Source organism: Neodiprion lecontei, chromosome 1 (assembly GCF_021901455.1).
Source record: "Neodiprion lecontei isolate iyNeoLeco1 chromosome 1, iyNeoLeco1.1, whole genome shotgun sequence".
NCBI lineage: Eukaryota > Metazoa > Arthropoda > Insecta > Hymenoptera > Diprionidae > Neodiprion > Neodiprion lecontei.
In genome coordinates this window covers 35951-55299 of record NC_060260.1, presented here as the reverse complement: position 1 = coordinate 55299, position 19349 = coordinate 35951, and the positions used below count along the sequence as shown (strand labels likewise).

Here is a 19349-nt window from a genome sequence, read left to right as displayed (position 1 = left end):
CAGCTGTACACCCGGCTGTGAATCATGTGAGGTAACTTTGGCATTCCTTGAATCTTCTACCTAAGATCACACCACGTCCATCCAATTGTCTGTTGTACGCCGGGAAGATATAACATGATTTAGAGAAAATCCGTTACCCCGCGGCCATGAAAGTGTATAGGAAAGGTGCACCTGCGGAGGTGAATACTGAAACGGATGCAGTGTCTAGGGCACTGACTTAAGTTGGTGTCATACTACAAACCAGTAGTGGCCAGTGAGGCACATTAAGATAATATCTACGTGAAACATACTGCGAAGGCGGACTTTACAAACAGCCACAACGAAGCAAGTAGGCATGACGTCGCGAATAATCTGGAAGATTGAGAACGTGAATATCATATACTACACGAATGTCTTACTTGGCAGATACCTATATGCAGTATAATGACGTTAGCTCAACCGGAGGCCCCAGCTGTAAGTTTAGCTTTACGATAATTCGATTTATGTATTCTACAGGCGACAATTTGTGACAAATTCAATTGTCAATTTACAGTATCTTTAAAAAATAACAACAATCATTTCAAACTCTTCCTATACGTTCGCATACTTATGTTCATAAATAAAGTCGTGGTTTAGTATCGTGCGCCGGTTGATTCAACGGCCGAAAGTTTAGTACCTTCGTTTAGAGACTGGATCAACGAAAAATATAAGGAATGTCGCATTCTGTGACCGCACTAATGAAGTTATCCGTATTTGCGTTATTTGACCGTGAATGGGATAATTAAGTTACAGCCCCGGAATAAGCTATGGCTTCAATAATCTAATTAAAACTTAACAGAATGAGACTAGATCATGGCAGTATCATGCAAATACCTCCAGTGTGGCAAAAGCCGCCATTTGAATGCGACATCTCGTGTGCCACGGTAGGCAAAATTGTTATTCAACACCAGGAACGTACATCCGTACGACAGCTAGCTCGACGTGTTGACGTATTATCGCCAAATGGTTGAACGCATGTACATATAGTGTTAATTTTTGGCATTGTATAAACAACCGTTATAATTTAATATACATACAACACTGCCATAATATACGATAGACAGCATCATCGGACTTGGGTAACTTAGAAGGTCGGCCCGCACTGTGGATATTGACAAAAAAGTCTTGGAACAGAGGACACGCTGTACGATACGTGCATACACGTAGGCACCCTGGTAGAATGAATAGCGTGACGAAGGCACTCTCGACGCATCAAGAGGCTGAAGCGTGTGAATCGAAAATTTGCGGGAATACGGTAAGTCCCGCATGGGATTCGACGAACACAAAGAGCGATAATTGTGCCATGGAGACCGTGGATTCATTCAACGCGAAAAATACCGGGGACATGTCGTATCTTCTGCCTTCGAAGCCGAAGCTGAAGAAATCGGTGAACGGCTCGGCGGGAAAATCGAAACGCAAATCACGAACAGCCCGTAGGCGATTGAACGCTCAGACAAACAATGCGTCGCTGCACTTCTCCGACACGGACTCCGAAGGTGAGTTGGTATTGCTGAATCCACGTTCCGTTATCGTCGTACCGTCGAGAGACCTGCATGAAATGTGCGGTCACATCGACATCCCAAATCCGACGATTTCGGTGACGACGGATGAAGTCGAATGCCACGGGACAAACGCAAACGACATCGATTTACGTGAACTTAAACTATCGACCCCCAACCAAAGCAGAAGGCAGAGTTTCGTTGAGAATTTAACCGACTGCGATGACATATACAGCAGTGAACCCGAGGTGTTGCAAAATGATAGAGACAGCGCGGTCGCCGCCAACGAGTTATTGAAGGTAATTAATTGCTCTGGACAACTACGTGAAACTGATTGCGAGGATTTATCAATCGATGGTGATGACTGCGATGAGGATTACTCCGGACGGCCGATTTACGTGCCGATTAGAACCGACATACTCGCGGACTTGAACGGCGAGAGGATAACGACCAAGGAGGGTGACGGCCCATTTTCAATTGAAGTCCGGAACCAGTTGTCTTTTGACGAAGGCGCCGCCGTACCTATCAACACAGGTAACCGAGATCACGGAGATGACTTTGTACCTCCGCCGGTGATCACGGCAACGGGTACAGATAGCGAAGACATGGACGCATCCGATGAAGAGGACGCGGTAATCGGTACCCGTCGGACATTCGACGAGATATTCCAAGATCTCGATATTGGGACAACGTCGCAGATTGTTGTCAGGAACTTGAACATGATCGACGAAGCTCATCATCGTCTGGGTGTCAACAAGCCGGTGATTTACGACGGTACCGCCGACGGGCATACCGACGTCGAGGATATTGAGTGATGTATCTCCATGGCACGCGTACAGCCACAGGACATGATATTCATTTCGAGAGATGACTATTATAATTATTGCGATAAACGAAATCGTAAATTATACCAATGAGTAGTATACTTATACATTATGGTATACCGAGAGTTTTTCTTGAAAGAACTTGCCTGACAATAAATGCCACTCGTCTAGTTTATAAATGTAGCCAATTTCGTAAAATCTCGTCGTAAACACTTGTCAACCGGTCCATTCTAGGGAACTTGTCCTTGTCCGTTGTCAGTAAAGTTTTATGCTTCAGGCTGTGAGCATGGATGTCAGCCAATCAAAATTAAGCACGCTGATAGCGAGCGCTACGAGCAGGCCCTTCCAAGAAAAAGCTCTGGATATGTATATGCATTAGCAGCTTGTAAGGTATGATATGCAAAGTATCCGTCTGACAACGAGAGGTCTAATGGACAAAGGTGTATCTAACATATATACATACATACAGTAGCAGTCAAAAGTATTTTGACAAAGATAGTAATTAGGTTGGTTATACACAAATATAAAATATGAAAACCAATTATATTTTTTATTAAAACAAATTCTATGTTCTACATTATTGTAGAAAATTAACTTTCGTTCGCTAGAAAATAAAGTTGCAGTGATGAAAAATAAGAATTATGCATCAAAATAATAACGAATTTCGTATTCTCAAAATACTTTTTAACGCTACTGTTGGTACATACATGTGGGTATATTATATAACATAACGTAAATGGCAAAATGGCGAAGGATGACAACTACATGGACGAAAATTAGGTGCGGTATATGGTGCCGAAGTCATCTTCAGTTCAGAAACAACTATGCATGTTTATGACATCTTTACGTTGTGTGTGTAAATTCCCGGCTCGTTCCTATATTTTGATCCCGTTCACATGTAAAACTGTACCTGCACGTGCATGTGAGGAAACATGTATATTGAATGCAGGTGTAAGGTAGATGCAGACTTGCAATGTATAATATAAAATTACATAATTATTATAGACGGTCGACATACGTTGGAAAGGTGTATCTTTAACCTGTACTTGTATAATCCAATCTTGAAAGGTTTGTCATTATATCTGCCAAGTCCCATTATCATATGTTTGGTCACCAACATCATTTTACTGATTGATGTTACAGTTCGATATATGGTCATATACATATACATATAATACATGTTGTATACCCCTGTATGGGTTGGTAATAAAAAAAATAAAAAAAATAATACGAGGAAATTTCTTGGTTGTTCTAGATGCCGTCTTTATCAGAGAATCCTTTGCTCAAAGTGCGGCTTGCCCCCTAGAAATCGTAGATGCTAGTTATCTTGATAAAGTAGACGCCGGTAAACGAAGCGATGATGGCCCGCCTGATGTTGAGAAACAAACGTACTCCGAGAAGCTGAAATTCTGGGAGGAGATTGGCAAACAGAGAATCATCAGCAGCATTGACCAATCCGAAATGGAAGTTCCACAAAATAACGTGGAATTAGCAACAGAAGACATTTGTAGTCAGCTTACTAAGAGTAGCTCTTTGATGATACGCGGGAGGGAAGAATTGATTGAGGTGATGGCGGAGGGTGATGGGACAGTGGACGAAGAACGGAAGAATTGCATTGATATACCCGATATTTCCGAGTGTTCCGTAGCTGAAAAGGCTCATTACTTCGAAGAACAGATTCAGAGGGAATTAATGGCACCCGCAAAGACTACACTGAGTCCAAAGGTACCGGTTGATTTTGACTTGATGAAAAAAGTAAGGGTGGCAAAAAGGGAGAAACAACAGTTAGACGTCACGATTCCTCACAAAGGGGTCATCAGTGTACGTCAGGGAGACGAGGAATATGCCAGCGTAGTGCCAAGTAAAACTGATAACGTTATAATAAACGTTACCGATAACATGTGTAACGTGACAGAGGAATGTAGCGAATCAGCGGCGGAGAATCTGCATGACATTCCAAGCGTGAAACCCGTGAAGTCAAAAATACCATTTACCCCATCGAACGATGAACAGATGCAGCTCGGAGAGCCAATGAAAACGTTGGGTGAAAGCGTCAACTCAGAATTAGATTACGGAGCTGATGACGAACGAGTAGAACAAGTTCTTGCAAATGATGATGTTGTGAAAAAATTATTGTTCAATAGGAGAAGTAACAACTTAGTAACATTCGATGACATATTAAACATATCACCATGTATAGCCAATGCATCGCCAATCTCGGTGATTAGGACCTGTCACGATTTTCTCGTAGGCGAAAGACAACACGCATCACGTCAAACGTGGAAAGACATCGGTGAAGCTGTCGGCAATGCTGATTCAGTCGCGGACCACATACAGTTGAAATTGGTAGAACGCAGTGAGGCGGATGCAAATTATTTGAATCTGGGGAGCCGCTATGTCGATGACAGATCACTGGGTTATGAAACCGTTTCAAAGCAGCACGACAACAGAGAAGGATCTTGCCCAGAGATTGAAAATGTTGACCATGGAACGGCAGAGTTTCCATTAGAAACTGATTCAGACGTAAGTACGCAACCATCGGAGGAGAATGACACGAAATCTATTCGAATCAAGGATGAATGCCTGCCTGCCTTACCAGAAAACATTGCATTGAGTGAGGGAATTTCTGTATCTATTCGGGACATCATTGCCAGCAATCCATCGAACAAGCTGAGTGACGATTCTCAATCGGAAGAAGCTAATAGATTGGTACTGACAGAAACGACGAGACAGTCCGAAGGTCTGGCACGGCAATGTGAAATGAAGGCTTGTTACGAATTTTCAGATAGTGAAATCACGAGTGAGGATGTGCCAGCGATGTCCGCGGATCAAACGAATTCCTTTAAAATTGACATGACGAAGAGAGAATATGATTCACGAATCCCTAAACACGTTGGTTTGACGAAGATGGAAGACGAGACACAACCGGTGAAACGCAAAGACACTGCGGGAAGCAGAATTCCCGTTGCCAGCGATCAACATATCTCATTAGTGCTACAATCGGAGCTTAAGGCACGGCCGAGGACTTCTCACCGGAAAATTATCGCGGGTAACTCCGATGGAAAAGAATCGGAATCGCGTATACCAAGACGCACCGCTGAAGGATCCAAGGCAGAAACAGATGAAAGATTTGTACATCGATACAAGAGCGAGGTTCAACCTCACGCCGAGGCCACAGAAACTCCTAAGGAAAGTTTCCCAGCAGCTACGCTGTACCTGAATGTGACCGATTCATCCAAGATAGAAATGACGAATGATACTCAGGCGAGCCAGGTGTCTCACAGAGTCCGCGACTCGCTCAGGACCGAGAAAACGATGCGTCTCTCTGTCTACGAGTCTACAGACGAAATTTCCCTGTCAGACGTTACGATTGAGTCGGTGAACTCTAAGGATGAAACTTTCGCAGCCGATCCGATGAACGCGTCTCACTTAATTGAAAAGACATCTGGTAGTGCCGAGGGAGAATTTGCGTCGATGACGTCAACGGCCGATTATAGGATGTCAGCGAAATCGGAAGAGAAAGAAACCATCTCTTCGGAAATGTATGCCATCACGGCAGAAGCACTTATAACTGTCACACAGAAAGAATTATTACAAGAAAAGGCAACCGAAAGAATGGATTCAACATTGGCAAAAGAGACCCTGACGAAAAGGGTGGCAGAAATCGATCACAATAAGAAAGAATTGGAGGTGACATTGAATCGGGATACGACTGTGAAACTGCTCGACGATGGTAAGTCTTTTATAGCTGAAGGGTCGGCCGACACGAAAATCTTTGACAGTGTCCAACAAGAGGCAGTCAAATTACTCGAGGATGAACATGGTTTTCTCACAGACGAAACAAACGTCTGTAGTTTCGGGGAAACTGCAGCTTACGCGAGTGTTGGAATATGCACAGACTTTGTGACAGCGAAGGGGGGGTGTTTGTCTGAACGTACTGCCACATCTTTCGATGCAGACAATTCGTCCGCGAAAGGAGCAGCGGTGTCAAGTCGTACTGCAGTAACCGGTAGCGTAACCAGCAGGGAATCAGAAAATATTAGATACCATGTTGATGATGAAGAAATAGTACGAGCCAAATCTCGTGATCGCGCAATAATCGACGAACCGATAGCGGAGGTGAAAATCTTCCCGAACGATGACGGTATCTTAACGAAGCAGTCTGAAGTTCGAAGGATCGCCGAAACGATAATTCAGTCTATAGAAACAGAAATAGAAAATACATCAATTCTTGCAGTGAATCTAGCGAATCAAAGCGTTGAAAAAGTGGAGGATTATTCATCTCAAGAGCGAATGACCAACGCTAAATTACATCATTACAAGCTTGGCCGAGAATCGAAACAGGAAAGCATTAGTACAACCGAGGACCTGACGAGAGACGAGGAGTCTTCGCCGGGATCTCGTAACAGAGAAGGAAGCTTTCCCTCTGAAACCTCCGGCAGGAGGTTGTTTCATGATCAAGACATGACGATAAGTCCTAGCACCACGTCAGATCACACCGAGGCGGAAGACTCTATAGAGATCGATTCGAATGAGATGGGAAATAGACGGAAACTAGGTTCACCTGCATATCCTTTAGAAGAAATGCAGCAGCAAGCAACTACAAATATTTTCGATCAGGATGGTCGAGCCATAGCCTTTTCGCGGAAAGAATCGTTCGACGAGCTGGCCGCGTGGGACGCGACAACTTTGAGGAAGTCTGGCGCTCGGGTATTGGAAATAATCGAACCTAGAGATGTAAACGTTACGGAAGAATCGATTTTGTGGAATACGAACGAAGACGCCCGTGAGCGTTGCGTGGTTAGCCAGAGTTACACAACAGTGAAGGATCATTCAGGGGCAAGTACTTTGCGTGTCATGCTTTGCAGCGAAAGAGCTGAAGCTATTGGTTCAGTTACACTTTTCAAGCAGTCAAACTCGGCTGATGATCCGATCGTTGACGACCATGTGAGGAACAATTACGACATGGCGTTTGATGCGAAGATCAATGACGCTGAAGCTGGTAGTCCGACCTCGGTATTGCCAAAAATGCGGATACAAAATCTAGATATAAAACCTGTAAATTGGATGATCGGAGACGAAAAAATTGAAATATCAGAGTCACTACAGCCTTCTGAAGTATTCAACCGGGAGCTGGAAGAGTACGAGTCAGTAGTAAAACAATTCAGTCTCGAGGGGGCGAATAACGAAGATGCGATACTACCAATTAGTCAGAATAAAGAACACTCCTTTGCGTGCGAGGATGTAAACGTGAATGATGGAACCGTAGTGAGGATAATTCAAAAGGAAACTCCAAAGACCAAGTTCAGGGTTATTCCAGTAAGCGACAAACAATTGGAGAGTGAACTCGTTGAAAATAATTTGGATATCAGTTGTCAAGAGCTGATGGATACTTTGCAAAAAGAATTTGACGCCAAGACTCCCACGGAACACTTAGCCGTGGAAGCGTTCAAAGTCGAATCATCGACTGGCAGAGAAGTGGGACATAACTTGGTGAAACTGATGAATGAAGATTCCATTACCCAAAAACATACCTCGGAAAAATCAGACAAGCAAACAATTCCAGTGACAGACACAGGTGCGAATGAAACAGATTACTTTGAGACGATGAAATTTCAATCACCGATGCAACTGGCCGAAGAAAGAAAGAACGAAACAGTCAGGATGAAAGGACAAATCGAAGGTAGAGTCGAATATGATACTGCCTTAGAGCTGTCTGGAACCGACAACAGGGGAGAGAAAATTGTAGCGGAGGATGCTTCGAGCAGTACCGAAAAAGGCATGGGATCAGTTGAATGTATTGTGTCCTCGGACAATGAGAAAATTCAACGAGCACTGGCCATGCCTCAAGATGATAGCCTCACCACCGTAGGTGGCGGGACATTCGACAGTCAACCAACGCCCGATCACCGCACAACGGCTCATCACGATACCGGTGCCATAACAAAATCAAGAAAGGACGTAGAAGTGACGAATATTAATCTGAGTTCAAGGTATGCCATCACCGTGTTAGATCAAGTGGTGAAAAAAGAAATTGCGGAAGTGAAGGAATCCTTGGAAGCAGCGAAACAGGATTTAATTGAGGAGTTGAGCGAAAATAGCAAAATGGTTTTTCACATAAAAGACTCGCCTTCGGAGTTTCAGTTCAAACTTGAGTCGGAATCGATACCGAATGAATTACATTTCCTGTACAGGGCCCCGTCCGTAAACGATCAGCCAAACAAACACGATGTTACAGAAGACGCGGAGGCAGCTTCGCCAGTTGCAAGGCCACGAAGTACTGGTGCTGATATGAAAGTGGAGATTGGCAAGAAACTCGAGTTAGTGAGCAGGGAGCTACGAAAAGACAATGGTGCAATCACAAAGGAGATAGATGAGCGTGATTTTGAATCAGAGTCCAAGAAACGGATGGAGGTCCTGAAACGTGAGGCCGTTGTGATTGCAAAAGTTGAGAAACCACCCACTACTGATTCAAGTGGAAATGATAATTGCTCAACTGTCAGCGTTCCGACCCTCGTCGCTACAACCGCACCCGTCACCGCCGCAGACCCCGGCCCCATCCCCATCCCCGTTCCATTCCCCGTCTCCGTCACAATTCCCGTCCCTGCCAGCAGATCGAGTTCCGACGTGGAGACGAAAGATGATGGCTTCTTGATGTGCCCCCCTCAGCCAGCACCAAGGAGAAGACATAAACCGGTGAGAGCCCTGAAAAAGATCAGATCAGATAGTGAAACCGACATCGGTTCCAGTTCCGGCGAGAGTAACTATCATTCATGTGACTATGAAATAGGAAGTGGCAGCAGGCCAAGTTCCTCGGACATTGAGGCAATGCAATTGGGAATACCATCGGGAACCGCATCTGAATACGAGACAGCTTTGACGTCGGTTGAAACTTCATCGACGTCAAAACCCACCTCACAAGATTATCATACCGCAATCAGCTCATTGAGTTCGAGGGAATCCATAAAATCTCTTTATTCGGAGAGTTCCGGACATTTGGCGAGTGTCGAAAGTTCCAGCGAGCTTTCGGAAACATTAGTGCCTTCGGAAAGCGATATGGACCGAGACGATTTCGACGAAAGTGTTGATCATGTTCTTGAGGACGATTTAGTTTGCGTTGATGCACCAATCACGTTGAAGGCTTCTCACTCACCTAACAATGATTATGTATTACTAGCGTCGAGTGAGGTTGCCTGCAATATCGTTGAGGCGAACGTGTCCTCTGTGGCAACCTCCCGTATGAAAAGATCCTCTGAAATGATATTTCAACACGATGACGAGCCCTGCGAGAACATCGGCTCAGTCGAGATGGATACTTGCGAACGTCAATCTTCCAATAGCGAAAATGCATTGCAAATCAAATCTATCGACAACGCCACATCCACGACATTAATTATTGGGAATGAATTTGTTGGAGATAGTCAAATGCAATCTGTCGACATAACGACGTCTCGCGTAGATGAAGATGGCATCCAAAGCGTCTGTACTCAGGTTACCTCCAAGGATAAGAGGGTGTTAAGCGATAACACGGTCAGCCCATTGGGTGAGTCAGAGTCTGTTGTCATCGAGAATTGGATGGGAACGAACGCCTGCAGTTCTAGTAGTATCATAGAGTCAAAGACAATGGATGTTAGAGAGGAGGAAGGAGCTACGGTAACTGATGCCGAAATCAAATTCACGGGATTCGAGCAGCGGCCGCACTTGTCATTGATACAACAGGCCAGTGTGTCCACATCCACAGCATCCGCAATATCATTGGAAACGGTCATCGACCGTTTTGATAAAGAGAGACAAGAGCGACATTCCCCCGACAGCGATTCGTTCGAGTTAGTCGACAAGCCAGACATTATCGATGACTTTGTCGTTATAGAAGAAGTGGGCCGGGAAGCGGAGGAATTCGACTCTGAGGGAAAGAGCATCCACATAAGTAGTATCAATATAGTATGCGCAAACGTCAAAACTTACGACAGGGAGGTAGAGAACTTGATTACTAACACTAATCACGAAGATCACTCACAGCCGACGAGCCAGCTGCAGGTTAGAAATAACGAATTGTTCGACTTTGAATCAGAGGATAGCCCGCCTCAGGTATCAAACGAAGAACATTTGTATTCTCAGTCGTATTCGGATGACGAGCATTACGAAGGCGGCAAGAAATGGGTCGAGATGCAGTTCCAGACAGATGCCCGTGGTTATGAGATCGAATACGATCGTGGCCCGCTGGAGGACATAAAAGAGGAGGAGATAACCGACTTCGAGGCGAGCAGCAGTCGTTTCGGAAGCTTGGGAAGTCACAAGGAGTCAGTTGGAAGCATTGGTAGTGCACGTGGGAGTCTGGGCAGCACGCCTGAGTATGATGTACTCGCGGGAAGAAAATACTTTACCAAGCCGTCCGAGCATGACAATTTATCACTTAGCTCTTTGCAAGAATTTGAGAGCCTCGAGAATGCCGTGGCGATGGAAAGTTCGAAAAAATTGCATTGTGGCTCGCAGGATTCAATAAACAATGGTAGTCTACCGAGGCGTTATCTCACAGGTCGGTCAGGTCACGGGGATGATGTGTCGTTGTCCTCGTTGAAGGATTTTGAAGGGTTGGAGACAGCCTGCCGCGAGGCCCACATGATTGAGTTGCGAGCTAGGGAGGAAGAGGATCTTCTTGACCATGAAAGTCCCGAAAATCGATACAAGCTAGAAAGTCTAGCAAGAACGAAGGCAGAATCGAGTGCTCCGGCATCTTTTAATCCCAGCACGTCGGGTTCCGACGATTACGAGAAGCGTATCAGAGAGATCGACGAGATTATTCGCATTGCTCAATCGAACGTGGAGAAATTTGATCGTCAAGATGACACGGCAGAAGATATTTCACAGATTGATATCACCGAGACAGACTCTAGGGGCCCCGGTGGTAACTTAGGCCCAGGGCAAAGCAAGGCAATCGAAGTAGCCGCCAATTGTTGTGCGATAGTGCTACATGAAGGCCAGTCCCGTGTGGTGCAGGTACAATTGAAAGATCAGGACATTATGGAAACTAGTACGGACTCGTTGGAATTTGATGATCACGCTGTTGACAAGAGACGCGACCCCCTTTGCAGGAGCTCGGATTCGTTGGAAATGAAAACGAACTTGGACTTACCGTCCCTGAGCTCGGATTCCCTCAACAACACCCGTGACCCGCGAGAACTGCCGCCGGGCTGCACCTTTGATCAATTTGATAATTCCTGCAGGCGAATTTCCTCCGACTCATTGGAAATACCTTCCTCGGAACATCAGGAGGATAATATTGTGCAGGATAAGAGTCGCGAAGCAAGCTGCGGTAACCGAAATTATTCTGAAAGAAGTGATACTGACAATTCGTCTGTCAGGCGCGTTTCATCGGCCGAAGCGGGAAGCCTAGCGAATACGAGCTTGAAATGTAATCTGCCCAACAACGGGACATAAAATATGATGTCGGCTGTATAAATATTGATAGGTACGTAAGCTGATTTAAATTTTGCTTAACCATAACGGTCACAAATGAAGTTGACAAAGCGTAGTAAGAGATAAAATTTGTAGCTTCTCAACGTCCCTTGTTCCCCATGCACTCATCGAGTAATAAAAATCCTGGAATCGAAAGGTCCGGTATGAAAACAATCTTGATAAATTGTAATTACAAATGGAAACTACCAGCATGCATACTGAGAGTGATTTTTTCCTTTCGGAATAGTTTTCTGTGCATGCCTTCAAGTTATACAAAATGGTGTACAAGGTAAGTTGTCCTGTATGTCAGGAATGGAAAGAGATTATCTAAGGCGAACTTCGCCCCTTCAGCCAATCAACGAAGTTATGGAATCCTTCCAAACAAATACCATTCTGACGCAATTATCGTATAACCGTAAATACGTATACAATGCTATGAATTGTCTCATTCTATGCGTGACTTTGCGATCGATTTCGCGTCAGGTACGCTTCTCCCATTCTCGACACACAAGGCAACTCTACCTGTAGGTTTAGGTACATACCCACATATCGTAATTTCATATTATAGAAAGTTCATACTCAATCAGACCTACATTAGGTATGATTTCACGTGTAGGAACGTCGTCTGAAAACCTGATGATGTATATGATTTTTCACCGTGGAGTAATTATTTTCAGCAGGATCTTCACGTATGGGTACCACCTACAACAACTATGTGTAACGTTTATTATACCGAGAGTCTCGCATGAAAGAGGAAACTTCAAACTCCGCGTCACCGCCAGCGCCGTAACACTCGCACAAGTTGACGTCACAGCATTTGCTCGCTAAGCTCGGCTATGGTAAAAGTTGGGCGTGTGTTGGCATTGATGGTGATGTGCGGCTCGGGGTTGCGTGAGACTCTCGGCGATCGCGATTATACCTAATATGTGAAATTATCGACGGCAGCTTATCGGTGTGCACCGTTCTATAATATAAGAATACTATTTTCACATTCAGTGTTTCAACGACTCGGTTAAAACTTTCGCTAATCAAAGTAATAAATCCGGTTGACAAGCAAATATCTGCACTAACGTTTTCAGTGTGCTTTGCTTGTGGGTGACCCATTCGTTAAATAATCTTCCCAGAGTGTATACCCGTGTATCGCGAGTACTCCCAATCAGTATAGAGAACATCTTTTCTGATGCAGTCGGCGAAAATGCCTATTATCACACCGCCATTTGTGGACATAAAATGCCAGTTTCATGCCTTCGGGGGCATAAAATAAAAGTTTTCGAAAATCATCATTTCTAACTGAAACACGCAGTTTTGGAGTAATACTATGCAAAACTACGCTTCGTACAGTGTATCATGTCACTTTCGCGTAAGCGAAAGATTAAAATTGTGTGTTTCTCGTGTTTGCCGGCCGGCCTTGGCGAATTAAGACCCTCAGTCCAAATGGATTATCAACGCGCGAGTGAGCGCTGCTCCTAACATCATCGAAAAAACACCGTAGCGGTCGCGCCCTCCTGCATCTCCACCCTCGTGCCCCTGAACCCCGCTCCTGCCCAATTCCTTCCGTCAGTATGATTTCTGCGTTACTTGGTTTTATGAAATTGTATTTAGTATTTAAAAAATTAAAATCCATGCAATTTCGTGAGGCATTTTTCACCCACTGTATCAAAAACTAATGTTTGCAACTTGGGCGTTGGATTAACGCCCTTGCTATGAAAAGTACTATTAAAACAAGCCACTCACGTCGACTCATAAAAAAAGTTTCCGAAGTTGCAGATGTGTAGGTATGACAAGATACGATGGATTATTATAATTTCATTTTCGTCTGTAGAAAACAATTGGAAGATACAAGTCCTGAATTTCTATCCAATGATCAGTCTGTATTCACGAAGGAAATAGTACAAAGAAAAATATCATATTGCCTGGAGGCGCCTATTTCATGTGATTTTTCTTGTCTATGATGCAGCTTAAGAAAGGCTGATAAAGTTTTGTCAAAATGCAGTATCGTTACAGCTTTATTCTTCAACCTTTTGAGGTACACTGACCAGTGACCGTGAACATACCCGATATTTACCTCAGAGAATTTCGTCATTCTGTGACTTGTTGTAGTGCATCATTAGGCATGTAGAGATGTAATGTTTTACATGCTAATTCGGCCGTTTAGGGTATAAATCATGCCTGAGGTTGAGCTCTCAAAAATCAGTATCTTAGGATTCATCGGTAATGAGGTAAAAGTTTTAGATAAAATCGAGTAGACATTATTTACTATTAAAAGACGAAAATATACGTAGAATTTTTATCCTCAGTAGGTGTACCGCTTATTTTTTCTTGAGTCCACTTTAGGAAAGATTTTTACCACTTGAACAGCCAAATTAGTACGTGAAAAAAGTATCCAACGTTTCTGATTTACTGCAACGTATCACAAATGGAAGGGAATCGGCGTGATAAACCTCACATACTTTTCTTGTGAGAAAAAAAAAAAATTCTTGGTTCCACGAAAGATTATCTTTGTGGATGGAAAAAACATATTTTGTTACTGTGAATAGTTTCTCGTCGAAGCGAAGAAGGATCTGATGGGATAAAATGCAGAGCATAAGTTTTTTTTTAAACCAACAAAAGACGTAGCGACCGCTAGTGAAATTCGATTAAAACTGCAAAAAAGTTTTTCCACCATCCACAAATAAATTTATTCGTTTGGTTCGGACCATTCTTTTTCTCATCAAACCAGGTAGAAGAATGAATCTTGGAAATGTCACCAGCTGTCATTAGAAGATGTATGCAAATTAGTATTGACTGTTTCCGAAATTATAAACCAAGATGTGCAAATCACAGCAATAGTCCAAGAATTTGGGAAACGGTATTTTGTCATTTTAAATGACTGAATAATATCGCAAAAATTGTACTGTATAGTATGTGTAATTATATATGTAGACACATATTGAGGAATTTTTCAACGCATACTTAAATCACAACACTCGCGTGTACAAAAATTGAGGACACATTGTACGTAATATGTATGTATTATACCTATGTTGCGATATTTTTATGATCTAATTATCATCAAGAAGCTTTACAAATACTTTCCTTTCAGGTAACGGACTAAATGAAAACGTATTGCTCAGGATTCATCGTTGCCATGCAAACTAACAATAAGCGAAGAGTTGAGCAGAGATCATATTTTACAAGCAGACATGAAAATCTCTATATTTGATCGTTTTTGCTTTCAGTTCACCCAGCATATATGGTCAAACAATAAACGTCAAAGATAATTTATATATGCATAGTTATGCTTGTGTCCTTCATCATACTTTCAAGTAAACATACATAAACTCAGGTATATGCATTCCCGCGCGCGCACACACGCTTGCACGCACGCACGCACGCACACACACACGCGCGCGCGCGCACACACATACACTCGCACGAGAGCGCGAGTCGGAAAACAGAATATTATTTTTTAACAAACGTCTGCTTATGTGTTTTGATATCACATCTATTCAATCTATGATATTGCGCTAGAATATTTTGTACTATTACTATAATTCCAATTTCTTTATCATCACTCATGCGTATTTATTTGACGTGATATATGTATATACGTACATATATAGGGTAAACCAGGATTTGATGGACCCCTCAAAAAATTTAGACAAGCAAAAAAAAAAAGAAATTTTTTATTATCAATACTGAGATATTATTAAAGGTTTGTTTAATATGTGTTGAATAAAAGAATGCAATATTCTTTTAGGACAAAAACATGTTGGAAAATTTTTTTCCTAAATGATATTTTACACGAAGGCCGTTTGCTCCGGAGTATACATTTTTTTATCATACATATTGCTAGATAAAATCAATGATTTAATCAATAGAGGTGAAATTAAAGGATGCAGAATTATATGAAAATAAATCATGTAAAACAAAAAAAAAGTAAAAAGTAAGTAAGTAAAAATGCATCATGTCCCGTAAATTTTTTTTTTTGTTGCAATTATGGTAAAACAATGATGAAACTGCTCAAGACAGACCAAAATAACTTGTACCCTCTGCTCAAAAGCCAAAAAAAATAACTAGCGGCTTCGCGGGTCCGTCGTACTTCGGTCTCCCCTATACATATATGTATGTATGTATGTATCTATGTGTATATATATATATATATATATATATATATATATATATGTACGTACGTGTTATATTATATATACATAAATATATGTATTGTGCATGTATGAGCTGTAATCAGTATAAGGATTGCGTACGTACTCGTACGTATAAATCTAGCAATTATGATCGTATAATGTACATCTTCGGTTGCATTTTCATGTTTGTATTAAAATCGTATCCACACGTTTTTCAACTTGTAATATATTCTTGACGGTTTATTAAAATTATACCATGTTTTTTAAACTTTTCAGTTCTGTAACCAACATCTGAGAATGAGTCGAAAGATTTTTCCATTTCGCCGTCTATCCCTCTAACCTTTGTCATTTAACCGTGGTGCGATCACAGTAATTCGGGTACATAATATTCTTTTCACACCACAATCTGTGAATTAAGCTGAACAAACAGAGATCAATTATCTTTCGAATATACTATCAAAACGCGGTGTTCGCAGCCTACGAAGTACATGCTGTGAGTAAATATGTTCAGCGAGAGCAAATATTTGACTTACTGAATAAGTCGTTGCAGGTAAAGAATTACTAATATTGTTGTTCATCGTACGAGATGATGAATTTATCAAATAATTTCCAAGTATCTATAAAACCGAAAACATAAAAGGACCTCACAAATTTCACATTAAAGTATCATATTAAAATATTATAATATTCACAGAATTTCATAACAATTTCCAAGCAGCACTATATCTCAAAGGTGCCGAAAAGTTATATTTTGAAAGTCGTATTTCCGGCAAGTCGAAAAGTTGTCTATAATTGCTTGCGGACTTGATGAAAAGTTGTCTGAAAGATAGCTCCATGTACTGAAAGGAAGGATAATTTATTGACTCGAGTTTGCAAAGAGCATTTTTGAGTTGTTTACAAGTGTCTTATAAGATGTATTTCGTTGTTTTTTTTTCTCCTCGTGATAAATTAATTTTATTCTAAGGAGGGCATCCCTCGAAGGGCCGTAACGTCAAAGATATGTTATTCTTATTCATGACCGTTGACACCGAGTAACCCCTTTTCCAGGCGGAATTATAGCGAGCGAAATTATATCAAGCGGTATCATTTCGAGCGGAACTATAGCGAGCAGAATCATAGCGAGCGGAATTGTATAGAGTAGCATTATATCGAGCGGAATTATATTTTTTGATGGGAGGGATGGTGTGAGAAAAAATTCATATATCTACCCGACCAAGTTGGTTTGTGGTACCAATCAGTAATTAACCTTTTACCCGTAGTCTTATTACAGACACATCAAGGAAACTGATGTTATCGTTAGATTCCAATTCACAAGTGAATTCAAATCTGACATGAAACTTGTTGAACTCTGAGAATAAATAATCAATGAAGTTTAACGGAGCCGTGAATAAAATATCATTGACACATCTACAATAAAACGTGGGCTGGAAGGGTAATGAATTTAACGCCTTGGTTTCAAGAAGCTCCATAACAAAATATGATAAGATGAGGGATAGGGGAGATCCCATTGGCAGACTGAACGTTTGTGTGTAAATGGACCAGTCGAACGTAAAGACTGAAGCGTCGAAACAAAGTAGTAGGGCTGAGCTAAATTCGTCGAAAGGTAGTGCATTTTTTTTTATTTGATCTCATTTGCTTACAACTGACGAAATTCGCCAAATCTGTTGGAACATTCGTAAAGTGGAAAATGACGACTAGTGATACTAACATATGACCTTCTTTAATCTAACAATTCTTAATGTTAACAACAAATTCAATGCTATCCTTTACATTCGGCTTTGGCCTGGAGCTCAAAGATTTCAAGATGTTATTAATATACTTAGCCAAATGGTAAGTAGGACTGTTGACAAATGAGACAATGAGACGTAACGGGGTGCCAGTTTTGTGGACTTCTATTAGCCTCTCCCTAATACCCGCGAATGAGTTAATTTTTTTTTGTCGTTGTTGGTGTTTGTTAGTGATAGAAGATCGAAGATCGAAGATCGAAAGTCGAAGATTCTTGACATGACGGCGGCGGCGGTATCTTTATACCTATAAATATAGTACGACGATACACACACACACACACACACACACGCACGCGCGCGCGCGCGCGCGAGAGAGAGAGAGAGAGAGAGAGAGAGAGAGAGGTTTTTATTGCCCAAGGTGAATGTTCGCGCAACTTTATTAATATTATGTTAGTTTGTAAATTTATAACAACAAATATTTTAGTTTCGTTATATTTGTATGATGTACCTATTCACCACGTATAAGATGACTAAAGGGTCACAACAGTAGATTTACTTTCTTATTCCACATGACAAGTAGTTCAACGTTATAGTAATTCAAATTACGTACTTATTGTCCACGCCAGAAATTCGTCGGCCGATACTCGAATCGGCAGTTACGTACGTTCGCTTGGCCGGTGAGGGCGCAGCGCAAGTTAGTTAGTCTCGAGCGCTCGAATAGGTAGGACGTGTTAGGTTTTCCTTAGACACGCGCGTCGATTATTTCGTTTCGCGTAGTTTTAAGATTTATCCGTTTAAGTTGGTTGGGGGAGACGCGGTTCACCCTCCGGTTGGACGTTAGAGTAGAAGAAGTTAGAGAAGAACTCTGGTTAAACGACCTAAACAGTGAACAAATGCATAGCTATATAGTGCAGCTACAAGACTTAATTAGAAAGTTAATGAATGAGAGTGCGACTTTCAGTCATATTTACGAATGTTTGTTTATAGGGGTATGCTCTCGCGCCCCGCGTTTCTTTCACCTATCGGCTAACGAGGTGCGAACCGAGAGAGACCGATGATATTAGGCATGTAACTCTCTCGCTCACGCCTCCGCCTCACTTTGGCCGTGTTCGTAAATTGACTGCCACTACTGAAAATTCCCTAGGACAGAGACAGATCTGTCCATGAACTCAGCAGCGCAAAAGAGATGAAAGATTGCTGACAGTACTGTCAGTCAGGGTATGTTCCGATATACACTGCGAGCACTGTAAGGTGTGTCGTCAATTTAGTATACTGCGAAGCCGTTACTGTATAGTTAGCTATACTGGTTACTGCTTAAAACGGAACGCAGTACAGTATACTGTGATCGACATTTTTTGGCGTTACTTTCATTTCATACATAATATTTGTTTCACATTGCAATAAACACAATTTATTCAAATTTTCCATTTTTGTTTTTAACGGCCGATATTTTTAAATGACAATATTCAATAATAATAATTATCAATAGTGGAAGCTGTTAAATTTCTGAACGCTGTTGATCACGTGATCAAAGCACTGAGAGCACCTTACCTCGAAAGCACCAGTGTTCACAGTAGAAAAATGGCGACGATTTATGACGTCATATATTTCCCTAGGATACTGCGACTGTATACTGTCCGTCTATAACGGAACGAATTTCTCCCCAGTAAGAGCACTGAACAGTGCTCGCAGTATATATCG

The 19349-nt window shown here is 42.1% G+C and overlaps 2 protein-coding genes across 4 annotated transcripts in view; both read left to right on the top strand.

Annotated features, from left to right (window-relative positions):
- LOC107221824 overlaps nt 1-16189 on the top strand; it is a 30688-nt gene extending 14499 nt beyond the window's left edge. For all 3 annotated transcript variants that reach the window (XM_015660959.2, XM_046746509.1, XM_046746510.1), the window contains one exon: nt 3597-16189. In XM_015660959.2, the coding sequence (XP_015516445.2) occupies nt 3597-11779 (8183 nt within the window). In that variant the 3' untranslated portion in view covers nt 11780-16189. The remainder of the gene's footprint in view (nt 1-3596) is intronic.
- LOC107221833 lies at nt 96-3569 on the top strand. Its single transcript, XM_015660972.2, has one exon. The coding sequence runs from the start codon at nt 1199-1201 to the stop codon at nt 2330-2332; it is 1134 nt and encodes a 377-aa protein (XP_015516458.1). The 5' UTR covers nt 96-1198; the 3' UTR covers nt 2333-3569.
- Nucleotides 16190-19349: the final 3160 nt, after the last annotated feature.